The sequence below is a fragment of the Fistularia commersonii genome, chromosome 18, assembly GCF_037954325.1.
Source record: "Fistularia commersonii isolate RoL2024-O1a breed Wild chromosome 18, RoL_Fcom_v1.0, whole genome shotgun sequence".
Classification (NCBI taxonomy): domain Eukaryota; kingdom Metazoa; phylum Chordata; class Actinopteri; order Syngnathiformes; family Fistulariidae; genus Fistularia; species Fistularia commersonii.
The window spans coordinates 445,001-457,500 of NC_141301.1; the positions used below are offsets into that span (position 1 = coordinate 445,001).

Genomic DNA, 12,500 nt, shown 5'->3' on the forward strand with positions numbered 1-12,500 from the left:
TGAGTCTCCCCCGCCGACCCCTCGCCACTTACCTGCAGCTCGGAGATGGTGACCTTGTGGTAGATCTTCTCCTCGTCCCTGCGCTGGTCCTGGGGGACAGTGATGTTGGCCAGCGCCGTCTCGAACTCCAGGATCTGCAGCATCTGCTGCTGCGTGGAGGTGCGGGACCCCCCCAGCAGGGAGCCCAGCTCCACCATGTAGTCCAGGTAGGCCAGCAGCACCTGAAGCTCAGAAGGCAGCGGGTCAGCGATCATGACCTCCGTGGCGGCGGCGGCGCGGCGGTGGCGCGGCGGCGGCGGCGGCGGCTCACCTTGTCGTTGGCCGTCTTGTTGAGGTAATAGTCCCGCGAGGGCAGGAAAAGCCCCGATTGGTCCACCTGCACAGAAGCGCCGTGAGCAAGCTAGCTTGTTCTACGGCGGTAGCGCCGAGCCTGTCGGGGCCGGCGTGCGTCACCTGGATGACGTTGCTGTTGGAGTTCTTGGGGTCGGCGCTGACCCCCACGCTGAAGAAGGGCTGGGCGCGGTACGGACCCGACACCACCTTCAGGACCTCCATGAAGTTGTCTTTGTCCCAGGGGCCCGTCATGTTCCAGCCGCCGATCTGCACCGGGAATCCGCACGGTGAGCTTCGCGGCCGACGGGTTGCCGCGGCGACGGGGCGCGAGCGGTTACCTTGGCGATGAGGTCGACGAGCGGCTGCGCCCCCAGCTCGTCGATCCTCTGGGTGTTGAGACAGGACAGGTAGTAGGACTGCGTCTTCTTCTCCGCCTCGCTGCTGCCGTTGAACGTGCCGTTCTCTGAGACACGGGAAGCCACAGGTCGGACGGACGGACGGGCACCGGGAGCCTCGGACGGTCCCGAGCCCCGCCCCCGGCCCCGCCCCCGGCCCCGCCCCCGGCCCCGCCCCCGCCCCCGGCCTCACCCAGCAGGTGCTTGAGCAGCGCCTGGTTCTGCTCCCAGATGCTGTTGAAGGTGGACCAGCGCGAGCGTCCGTCGGGCAGCGGGTTCTTGCGCATCCAGCCCCCGCAGGCAAAGCGGTAGAAGTCGTGGCAGGGATCCACGCCGCGGTCCATGGCCTCCACGATCTGGCTCGCCAGGGTCACGCACGCCTCCGACAGGCACAGGCCGCGACCGCCATCTGCACGGGAAGGACACGGTCTGGAGCCGGGCGGCGGCAGAGCGACGGCGAGGTCCGGCCGGAGGCGGGGCGGTACCTGGACTCAGTCCCAGACCCAGGACCAGCAGGCAGGCCAGGAGAGCCAGCAGGGAGACCAGCAGCAGCACCGACAGCAGAACCTCCAGGTGGGTCCTTCGGCCCAAGATGTCCACGCCCCCTTTCCTGAAGCCCACCTGAGACAGAGGCACCAACGGAGTCCGTGACCCGGTTCTAGTCCCCTCGGACCTCCGGGCCGCCGTGTAGCTCGGTGCGTTCACTGACCTCCACTCTGTCAGGAGACGAGGCCGCCTCCCCCGGAGAGTCCGACACCTCCTCCTCGTCCAACGTCGCTCGTTTGTAGCTGGACATCTACAAGACAAGGGGACGATCTGTCAGACCACCGGGCCGGATCCCGGACCCGGATCGCCGCCAGGAACGGAACGGGAACCTGGATCAGGATCAGAGCCATGGCTGGCGTCTACATCGAGACCATCCAGTCGGGGAGGTCAGAGCTTGGACGGAAGTGAGACCGGGTCCGGAAGAGGAGGACGAGGACCGGGACCAGAACCGGGACCGGAGCGCAGTACCGCCCGCGGGTTTGTCGCTTCATGGAGTTTCCCAAATAAAGTTTCACCGGAGCGCCATCTGTGGAAGCTTCTGGTCACCATGGAAACCACCGCAGAACGGTCTGAGCGCGAGCGGACGACCCGGACGGACGGCGAGTCCGAGTCTGAATCCCGAACCCGAGACCTGAACCCGAGTCCTGAACCCGAGTCCTGAGCCCGAGACCTGAACCCGAGTCCTGAACCCGAGTCCTGAACCCGAGTCCTGAACCCGAGTCCTGAACCCGAGTCCTGAACCCGAGTCCCAGAGTGTCTCTTTGTGTCTCCTGGTCGGTTCTGTTCTCCTGAACTGATGACGCACTGGGGGGGTGAAGGTGGTTGCCGGGAGACGGTGTTGTGTGTGTCTGAGGGGAGTGATGTCACTGTGTGTGTGTGTGTGTGTTTGTGTGTGTATGTGTGTGTGTGTGTGTGTAATTAGATAATGTGTGTGAATCATGTCCATTCAGCTCTAATGGAGTTCAGAGCTGCTTATATAAGATCTTCTGCTTCGACCCTCTGAGGCCCCAAACGGTCGGGGGTGGAGGGGGGGGGTCTTTGTGCTGCCGTTGCCGTGGTTCTCCAGGGTGGGGGAGGGGTGTGTGTGTGTGTGTGTGTGTGTGTGTGTGTGTGTGTGTGTGTGTGTGTGTGTTGCCTCCAGCTTGCAAACATCTCATCTGCATCTGCAGATAAACCCGGGTGAATAATGCATGAGGAGGCTCCTGCTCCTCACCTTCCTCCTGCAGAGCCCAGGACCTCCCGGGGGGCAGGAGAACAACCGAGAACCAGGAAGTGACATCACAGCGAGGCACGGCGGCCGGCCGATCGCTGCCGGCAGAGCTCTGCAATCCTCTGAGCGGATGACCTCGGCCACTTCTGGTCATCGCCATGGAAACAGGCCATCAAAGGATCATTAGTCACCGCCGCTCGGTGACCTCTGACCCCAGCCCCCCCCCCTCCCCCCCCGGGTGGCAGGAGATGATGGAGGTGGTAATGAAGGTCAGCAGTCTTGGCCAGTTCACTTGGAAACTGGGCGTCTTAAGACAGGAAGTCACAGGGCTGCAGACAGGAAACAGTAACCCTGCCCTGCCCAAGACTTTCTCACACACACACACACACACACACACACACACACACACATACACACACACACACACACACACACACACACACACTCCACAGTAACAAAGCTAACAAAGCTCCTGGCCCAGGCTGAGCCTCATCAATCACATCGTTAATAATCAATTAACAGGAAGTCCTGGTTCCTGCCGCTTCCTTTTTCTGGCCATTGATTATTGATTAGGCTCTCCGGTAACCGTGACAACAAACCGAGCGGACGCGAGCGGACCGTGGGCCGGTTAGGCCCCGCCCACCCCGTGGATCCGGATCCGAGAGTCCCGTTCACGCGTCCCGATCCGGTCCGGTCGGGTCCGAGGGCCGGGTTCGGACCGAGCCGGTCCTGCCGGGCGGCTGCGAGCGTCACGTGCACTGAGCCCCGTCAGGAATGCAGCGCGGCCTGTTGACGCGCAGCTTCCTGAAGCTTCTTCTCAGAAGAGTCGAAACCGGACGAACCTGGAAGGACACGTTGGTTCACCTCAGCCTGCCAGACCGGGTTCTGGGAACACTTCCCCCTCAGGCAGGAGGGACCCCAGAGTCCTCAGGACGGCTCCTCCAGGCCAGAGGGCCAGCAGAACCAGAACCAGGAGGACGCCGACGTCCAAGCAACAATGTTCTAGAAATGTTCTTGAGATGTTCTAGAGGTGTTCTAGAGGTACTCTAGAGATGTTCTAAAGATGTCCTAGAGATGTTCTAAAGATGTTCTAAAGATGTCCTAGAGATGTTCTAGAGATGTTCTAAAGATGTTCTGAAGATGTCCTAGAGATGTTCTAGAGATGTCCCTGTGGACCCTCGCTCGGAGCAGAGCCAGAGGCCACACAATGATCTGGAATGGAACCGGTTCCAGCCGGTTCTCCGGCCGGCCAGTAGAAGCTCCTCTTTAACAGCCTGACCGGCGATCAGTATCACCGATCGAACATCTGGACCAGGGAGAAGAACCGGGCCCTCCGGGTCGTCGAGAAGAAGGCGGTGATCCGGATAAACGACGGCCGTGGATTCCGTATTGATCCCTGATCGGGAAGCGCTGAGCGTGATGTTCCAGGTCTCTGGTTCCTTCAGAACGCAGCGTGTTTTCAGAACATCTTCACCTCCTGCATCCCAGAGGATCGGAGGGGCGGGAGAGGACCTCCAAGGAGAACATGGACCAGAGGAGCAGGACGACACAGAGACACCGGACCGGGACAAGAATCGGGGATGGAGGAGGACAAGTGGAGGAGAAGGAAGAGGAGGAGGAACATGAGAAGAAGCAGAAGAAGAGAGAGGTGGAGCAGGAGGTGGTGGATATGGAGGAGAAGCAGAAGCAGAAGAAGGAGAAGGAGGAGATGGAGGAGGAGGAGAAGAAGGAGGAGGAAAATGAGAAGAAGCAGAAGATGAGTGAGGTGGAGCAGGAGGTGGTGGATATAGAGGAGAAGGAGAAGGAGAAGGAGAAGGAGAAGGAGAAGGAGAAGGAGAAGGTGAAGGAGAAGGAGAAGGAGAAGGAGAAGGAGAAGGAGAAGGAGGCCGCGCTGTGTTGACAGGAAGTGTCCTCTTCTTCTCCGCGGCAGCAGCAGATGCACGCAGGACCTCCTCTTTCACACGCACGGACGCACGCACGCACGCAAACAGGCAGACAAACACACGCACGAATCCCCGAAAATTCCCCTCGGGCGTGACGTCACGCGGATCGAAGGCATCGATTGACAGGTGATCGTGTCTACTCACGGTGCTCCGGAGGTCCTGCAGCGCGACGCTCATCCTGCGGCTGCGAGCGCTACGGCCGCCCGCCGCTCCGGTCCATCCTCCGCCGCTCCGCCGCTCCGCCGCTCCGCCGCGCGTCCGTCCGCGCGTCCGTCCCTTTGTCCGGCCAGCAGCAGCTGCGGCGGCGGCGGCGGCTTCTCCGCGGCGGACCCGCCCAACATCCGGCGGCCGCTTCCGCCCGCGAACGGTACGGCCCGCTGACGTCATCGACGCCGCCTGACGTCACCGCCCCCCCCCCCCCTTACCGGCACGGTCCGGATCGATCGCCCGGTCGGCGCCGGCCGGGTCACGTGTCTCCCGCGCCCAGGTGAGGACGGCGGTGACGTCACAGGGCAGACGGACCTCCAGACGGTTCGAGAACTTTCCTGTCCGAACCAGGACGGGAGGACACTTGGAGAACATCAGCAGAACATCAGCAGAACATCAGCAGAACATCAGCAGAACATCAGGAGAACACTGGGAGGAGAACATGGGGAGAAACATGGTAAGAGTCCTGGCAGGAGAACATTGGGAGAACCCAGCCTGGTGAGCATGGGGAGAACATGGGGAGAACATGGGGAGGAGAACATGAGAACCCACGGTGTGACCATTGCGAGAACATGAGGAGAACCCAGGTTGGAGAACGTGAGGAGAACCCACAGTGTGAACATCAGGAAAACATGGGGAGAACGTAGGTAGAACGTGGAGAGAACCATGATAAGAATCCTGGTAGGAGAACATCAGGAGAACCTGGCCTGGTGAGCATGGGGAGAACATGGGGAGAACATGGGGAGGAGAACATGAGAACCCACTGTGTGACCATTGGGAGAACATGAGGAGAACATGGGGAGAACATGGGGAGAACATGGGGAGAACGTGGGGAGGAGAACATGAGAACCCACAGTGTGAACGTTGGGAGAACATGAGGAGAACATGGGGAGAACATAGGGAGGAGAACATGGGGAGGAAAACATGAGAACCCACGGTGTGACCATTGGGAGAACATGAGGAGAACCCAGGCTGGAGAACGTGAGGAGAACCCACAGTGTGAACATCAGGAAAACATGGGGAGAATGTAGGTAGAACGTGGAGAGAACCATGATAAGAATCCTGGCAGGAGAACATTGGGAGAACCCAGCCTGGTGAGCATTGGGAGATCATGGGGAGAACATAGGGAGAACATACATAGGAGAACATGTGGAGAACCCAGGATGGAGAACATGAGAACCCACAGTGTGATCATTGGGAGAACATGGGGAGAACATGTGGAGAACCCAGAGGGAGATCCCAGGCAGGCACTTGGAGAACCTTCGGAGCAGCCCAGAGAGAACCCGGTCCACCAGGACCTGGAACCTTCTCATTCTGAGCCGGAGGTTCATCCACAGAGAGGAAGGTGTCGATGATGCCTTCTCCAGAACCTGAGCTGAGCCGCCGGTCGGAGACCCGGAGCGAGAACCCCTCCTGATCTTCTCAGCCCCGGCAGGAACCCGGGGGGAACATCTGGAGCCCTGGAGTCTGATGTTTCTTCCAGAACCAGAAGATCTTCTCCGTGTCCAGGCTCGTCACCAGCTAACAACAACAGCACCTCCAGAGGAGAAGCCACGCCTGCAGGACCTGCAGAAGCAGAAGCAGCCAGGAAACACCTCCTCATGCACAGGAAATGAAGATCCCTCAGGACGCTGAGGAGACCACCTGGAAGACCTGGACCTGGAGGACCTGGAAGCCCTGGACCTGGAAGCCCTGGAGGACCTGGAGGACCTGGAGGACCTGGAAGACCTGGAGGACCTGGAAGCCCTGGAGGACCTGGAGGACCTGGAGCCGAGGTCAGAGGTGGCGTGGAGGCAGCAGAAGATCAGTGAGCTCCACGGGTGGAGACGTTGAGGTCCTGCAGGCTCTCTGAAGGACCTGAGTAATAACGGCGTGATTAGCGTGTCCGTCGCCATGGCGACCGTCTTATGAGCGGAAGCAGCGTGAGGCCTCCGTCTAGACGAGGGGGGGGCGGAGCCGGGGCGGCGTGGGGGCGGGGCTTCTTCCAGGGAGCCGTCTGATTGGCTCCCTCAGGAGGAGAGGAGCGGCGGCGCCCCCTGGAGGAGCACAGCACCAATAATCAATCGGATCATATCAATAACCCGTTCAAAGAGACAACCGGCCTCCTCCGGATCAATGAGGCCGATTGGGTTATTGATTACACCACCGCTCATCCTGCAAGGACAGCTCTCCTGAACCTTCTCAGGAGAGCCTGACATTCAGGGATGATCAATAACCAATAGAATTATTGATCCAGTCCTACTTTCATCCCCTCGCCGCCGACGGACAGATAAACCTATTGATCCGTGAGGGGAAAGTGATCGGCTTGGTGATTGGCGCCCTCTGCTGGACAACATGTGAACTGACGGCACTTCTCGAGCACAATTCAACTTCCTGTCACACACACACACACACACACACACACACACACTCAGCCAGTGTGTGAGAGGAGACAGAGATAACCGCCGGTTGTGTTATTGATCGTGATCGATTGACGCTCCTCCCACTGACACGCCGCCACCTGCTGCCTGCTGATACCGTCTCCATGGCAACAAGCTTTGTGTCTCTGACACCTGGGCAGATTGACCTCTGACCCCTGGCAGCTGCTGCCGTTCACACGCTCTGTGTGTGTGTGTGTGTGTGTGTGTGGGTGGGTATGTGTGTGCGTGAGTGTTATTGTGTCTGTGAGTTTGTGTGTGAGCTTATGTGTGTCTTTGCTATTGTGTGTGTAGGTCTGTGTGTGTGAGGGTGTTTGTATAAATATGCGTGTGTGTGTGTGTGTGTGCATGAGTGTGTATCTGTGTATATCCCTGTATATGTGTGTGTATCAGTTAGTCTGTGTATCTTTGAGTGGGTGTGTGTGTGTATAAATGTGTATTTGTGCATGTGAATCAGTGTGTATGTGTGTGTCTGTGTCTGTCCATGTGTATGAGTATGTGTGTGTGTGTATGTGTGTGTGTGTGTGCGGTTGTGTTTCAATGTGTATGAGTATGTTTGTGTATCTGTGTGAGTGAGTGTGTGTGAATGTGTGTGTGTGTGTGTTTTCATGTGTATGAGTATGCGTGCATGTGTATCTGTGTGTTTGAGTGTGTGTGTGTGTTTCCATGTGTATAAGTGTGTGAGTATGTTTACCTGTGTGTGCGTGTGTGTGTGTGTGTGTTGTTACAAGTGTATGAGTATGTGTGCGTGTGTGTGTGTGTGTGTGTTCTACCAATGATGTTGTGTGGATCTTCCTGGTGTAAGTGAAGGTCCCAGACTGTCCTCCAGAGCAGAGCTGGGTTCTGCAGGTGTTCTCCAGCCTCCCCTGGGTGTCTGGAGCAGGATCTTCTCTGGGGTTCCAGACGCTGAGCTGGCCTCCAACCCTCCCGTGTGGACGACCATCCGGAAGGATCCCCGCCAGAAGGTCCGAAGCTCCAGAGATGAGTGTCTGAGCAGAGGCGTCCCAGGTACCATCGGTGGAGCTCACGGAAGCCTGGGACTCCTGAACCGTTACCAGCGGCTTGGTTTCACCGTGAGCATCGGAAAGACCCAAGTTCTCCATGGCTTCCACCAGAAGGTAGCGACCTCGCTGCGCCCCAAACCACACGGACCACAACGCCGGTCTGGAAGACGTGGACGCTTTCCATACCTGGGCAGCGTTCCTTCATCTAACGTATCTGCTGAGGAGGACGTTGGGCACCTTCTCGGCCTCCTCTGAGAACCTCGGCCTCCGGGCGAGAACTTGGTCTTTCCAGAACAAGTCCTTTACGAGGAGGTCCGAGGACGACACCAGAACAAACCTGAAAAAGCCACGTGGAATTGAAGAGGCGGTGGAAACCAGGAGGACGGGTCTGGACCTCGGAGGTCTCCAGGTGGAGCAGACGGGTCCCGGTTGCCATGGAAGCTTTCAGCAGTAATTAAAGATCGTTAGCGTGGATTGAAGCGTCTTCAGCTGCTTCTCCGCCGCCGCCACTTCCTGTTTATTGGCGAACAAAGAGCCTTAATGAGCCTGGAGTGGTGACATCATCAGCACCTGCAGGACCTGCGGGGGGCGCGTGATCCTCCACCCGGTCTGGAGGAGAAGCTGCTCCGGGTTCTCCGCTTCCACAGGACGTTTGATCAGGAACAGACCTGCGTCTGGAGGCCAGATGTTCACCATGTTCTCGGGGACACGATGTTCTCTGCCGCTTCTCCCGTTTCCAGATGCAGGTTCTTCTGAACGCCCAGGAGAAACGAGTCCCGCCGACCCTGTCGAGAACCAGCAGGACTCGGGCGTCCGATGACCTCAGGGTAGAAGCTCCTCCACACCTTCATCTCCTCAGGCTGAAGGAACCAGAGGAACCAGAGGAGGTGAAGGAACAGCTGATGCTGCTCTTCAACATGTTTAAGGATGTTAGAACTTCACTAGCTGATCCCCCCCCTCACACACACACACACACACACACACACACACACACACACACACACACACACAGATGTTCTGAAATCACTCCAGTAGATCCTCTGCTGGACACGGAGAACCTCGGAGAACAATGGTTGGAGGCGACGACACAACAGAACGGGAGAAGAACCCAGACTGATGGTTCACGCAAGGTTCCACGCCGACGGCTGATTGGACGAGGACAAGGAGCTCATGGAGAAGATGGAAGGAGCTGCAGGACAGGAAGTAAAGCTGGCAGCAGGACGAGAACACAGGAAATACAAAATAAAACAGGAAGTGACCAGAAGACAAAACCCTTCAAAGTAAAACACTGAGCTGACACACAGAAGCAGCAGCAGAGGTGAAAGGTGTGTGTGTGTGTCTGTGTGTGTGTGTGTGTGTGTGTGTCTGTCTGTGTCTGTGTGTGTGTGTGTGTGTGTGTCTGTGTGTGTGTGTCTGTGTCTGTCTGTGTCTGTCTGTGTGTGTGTGTGTGTGTGTGTGAGTGTGTTTGTGTGAGTGTGTTTGTGTGAGGGTGTGTGACAATTTTTGAGTGAATATCTATGCGTATATGTATATGTGTGTGTGTGTGTGTGTGTGTGTGTGTGTGTGTGTTTGTGTGTGTGTGTGTGACTATGTTTGAGTGAATATCTACGTGTATATGTATATCTACGTGTGTGTGTGTGTGTGTGTGTGTGTGTGTGTGTGTGTGTTATCAGGTGTTCCATTCAGACTGATTGATTGGTGCTGTGACAGCTGGGGGCGGAGCCACCTGAGCAGGAGTCATGTGATTGGTGGAGCTGTGAGCAGGTGTGCAGGTGTGATGATGAGGTTCACACAGAAGAACAAGGACTTTGTTTCACAACTTTTGTTCTCCATATTTGTGTCGAGCTCCTCGTAGCCAGTAGAAGTACTCCAGAGTACTCGAGTACTCGAGTACTTCCGTACCTGGACCACTGACCCGGAGGACCGGTTGGTGGCAGGAGGACCCGGGTCTGCTATGGAGCACCTTCTGGACCGACGGAGGTTTATTTATGTGTGTTTCATAGCGTCTGGGTTCTGCTGAGGTTCTGCTGAGGTTCTGGATGGAGGACAGAAGAGAAACCACACGTTCTTCTCTCAAACATCTTTTAATCAAACCGACAGTTAAAAATATTTTCATCTCCCGGAGCTCCAAGGAAAAGTTCTCGTGAGCGTCTTCCGGAGCTCCTCAGCAGGACGTGAAGGTTTTCCAGAAGAAGTTCTTGCAGCCGGCCTTGCGCTCCCGGGGCGCGAGCATCAGGCCGCTGCCGGCGGCGGCGGCGGCGCGCTCCAGGTCCACGTGGACGTCCTGCGGCTCCCCGTCCTCCAGCGGGACCTTCTCCTCCTCCAGGGCCTCGTTCTCCATCTTCAGGAGGTCCCCGAGGAGCATCTGGGCCAGCAGGGGGCCGGACACGTCCTGCGGGACACAGGAGGTCCAGGAGGAACGTCAGCGTCTCACCACCACGGTTCCCGTCGCTCGATCGGTTTACGAACTTCCGGAAGGTTCCGGAAGATCGTTCGGCTCCGATCATCGGCGGATCGGATCGATCGGTCCGATCAGTCGATCGATCGGATCCGGCCGACGGGACGAGCGGCTCCAAGATCTCCAGGATCTCCAGGATCTCCGTCTCCTCCAGAAGAAGCGTCGGCGAGGGAAGACCTGACCTGCAGGAGAGCGGACGTCCTCCTGGAGGAGAGAAGATCTGCAGGACGCCAGGAGGAGCCGCCGTCTGTATCGATCGGATCAGGTGAACACGTGAGTCACTTCTATCGATCGGCGGGAAAATATCGAAATCTATCAATAGATAATCGATAGATCACCGATCGTGCGGCTCGATGGAATCGATCGATCCCGCCGCCCCCTTAACCCCTCGGGGAAATCTGTGATTATCGATTTCAATTTCAGATTTTTTTTCACACTTTAAGTGTGTGTGTGTGTGTCTGATCAGTGATCAATGGAGTCGATCGATCCCATTCCTTTTTTTTCCCTGGGGAAATTCTCCAATGATCGATCAATTGATTCATGATTTCACAAAAAAAAAAAAAAATTCACGCTTTTTTTCACGCCAAGTCTCCGATCAGTAATCTCCAATTACTGATCGATTGCTTCCCAAATTCACAAAAACAAACTTTTTGCATTGATAAAATAGTGTGTGTGTGTGTGTGTGTGTGTGTGTGTGTGTGTGTGTGTGTGTGTGTGTGTGTGTGTGTGTGAGTCTGATGGGTGATCAATGGAATCCAGACGGTCCTTTTTTTTTCCCCAGATAAAAATTATCCAATTATCGATCGATCAATTGAATGATTCCATATTTCAAAAGACAGATTTTTTTTCACACTTTAAGTGTGTGTGTGTGTGTGTGTGTCTGATCCATTCTCCAATTATGGATCAATTGATTCCTGATTTCACAAAAAAAAATAATTTTTCACGCTTTCAAATTGTGTGTGGAGATTGTGTGTGTGTGTGATCAATGGAATCCATTGATCACACACACACAATCTCCAATTATCGTTAGCTTGCTCCCAAATTCACAACAAATAACTTTTTTTTCGCGTTTTAAAAAGTGTGTGTGTGTGTGTGTGTGTGTGAGAGAGAGAGTCCGATAGGTGATCAATAGAATCGAGCCGGTCCTTTTTTTTTCCCCGAGAAAATTTCTCCAATTATCGATCGATCGATCGATTCCCGAGTTTCCCGGGAAAAAAAAGTTTTTGCTTTTTTTTTTTAAGCGCGAAAACCAAAAAAGTTTACTCGTGTGTGTGTGTGTGTGTGTGTGCGTGTGCGTGGCACCTGCTTGTGTCCGTGCGCGTTCCCGCGGAGCAGCAGCAGCGGGCGCGGGCGCGGCGCGAGCTCTCCGGGCGCGGCGGCGCTGACGAACAGGAGGAGCGCGAGGCAGCGGAGGCTCGAGGACATCTTCCGGCGGCGGGCGGGGGAGGACGCGCGTGTGAGGCACGGTCTCAGCGCGAGCCTCTTATGCGCCGACGGTGACGTCACGGAACCGAAGAGGAGGAGGAAGAAGAAGAGGAGGAGGAGGAAGAAGATGTCCACCTCGAGGAAGGTGGAGGAGCAGATGAAGCTCACAGTGTGAAGATGAAGGTGAAGATGAAGATGTGTCTGGCCTGATGGTGAAGATGAAGGTGACCTCTGACCCCGTTGCAGGACTTGTGATCCATCCAGATCCTAGTAAGTGGGTCACATGACCGGTTGGCGATCAGAGTTCTGGGAACCTTCTGCCGAACACGGACGACCCGTGGTTAGTGATTATTGATTAGACTGGTGCAGGACATGTATGCTCGCTGTGAGACAGTGGTACGGTGTGCTGTGGGGGTAACAGAGAAGTTCAAGGTGGAGGTGGGACTCCATCAGGGATCAGCTCTGAGCCCCTTCTTGTTTGCAATGGTGATGGACAGGCTGACAGATGAGGTTAGACAGGAATCCCCATGGACCATGATGTTTGCAGATGACATTGTGATCT

General features: G+C 56.3%; 2 protein-coding genes across 3 annotated transcripts in view; both read right to left on the minus strand.

Annotated features, from left to right (window-relative positions):
- The window catches only part of ece2b (endothelin converting enzyme 2b), an 11,028-nt gene extending 6,222 nt beyond the window's left edge, over positions 1-4,806 (minus strand). The window contains exons 1-8 of one of the 2 annotated variants that reach the window (XM_086164894.1): positions 4,572-4,806; positions 1,438-1,524; positions 1,214-1,349; positions 922-1,137; positions 672-796; positions 454-600; positions 311-376; positions 33-221 (exon numbers count right to left, since the gene is read on the minus strand). In XM_086164894.1, the coding sequence (XP_086021020.1) occupies positions 33-221; positions 311-376; positions 454-600; positions 672-796; positions 922-1,137; positions 1,214-1,349; positions 1,438-1,524; positions 4,572-4,604 (999 nt within the window). In that variant the 5' untranslated portion in view covers positions 4,605-4,806. Of the gene's footprint in view, positions 1-32; positions 222-310; positions 377-453; positions 601-671; positions 797-921; positions 1,138-1,213; positions 1,350-1,437; positions 1,525-1,603; positions 1,727-4,571 lie in introns of those variants that run through there. The other variant, XM_086164895.1, reaches the window with a different exon arrangement.
- A 5,327-nt stretch (positions 4,807-10,133) lies between these two features.
- On the minus strand, positions 10,134-12,069 carry sst1.1 (somatostatin 1, tandem duplicate 1). The gene is made up of 2 exons (XM_086164579.1): positions 11,816-12,069; positions 10,134-10,447 (listed from the first exon to the last, which is right to left on the minus strand). Exons 1-2 carry the CDS (start codon positions 11,936-11,938, stop codon positions 10,220-10,222), a joined length of 351 nt encoding a protein of 116 aa, XP_086020705.1. The 5' UTR covers positions 11,939-12,069; the 3' UTR covers positions 10,134-10,219.
- Between the last annotated feature and the right edge of the window lie 431 nt (positions 12,070-12,500).

Coding starts and splice junctions, on each gene's coding strand:
- sst1.1 (XM_086164579.1), bottom strand. CDS start 11,938: ATGTCCTCGAGCCTCCGCTGCCTCGCGCTCCTCCTGTTCGTCAGCGCC. Junction 10,448..11,815: donor ACGCGCACGGACACAAGCAG/GTGCCACGCACA, acceptor TGTGTCCCGCAG/GACGTGTCCGGCCCCCTGCT.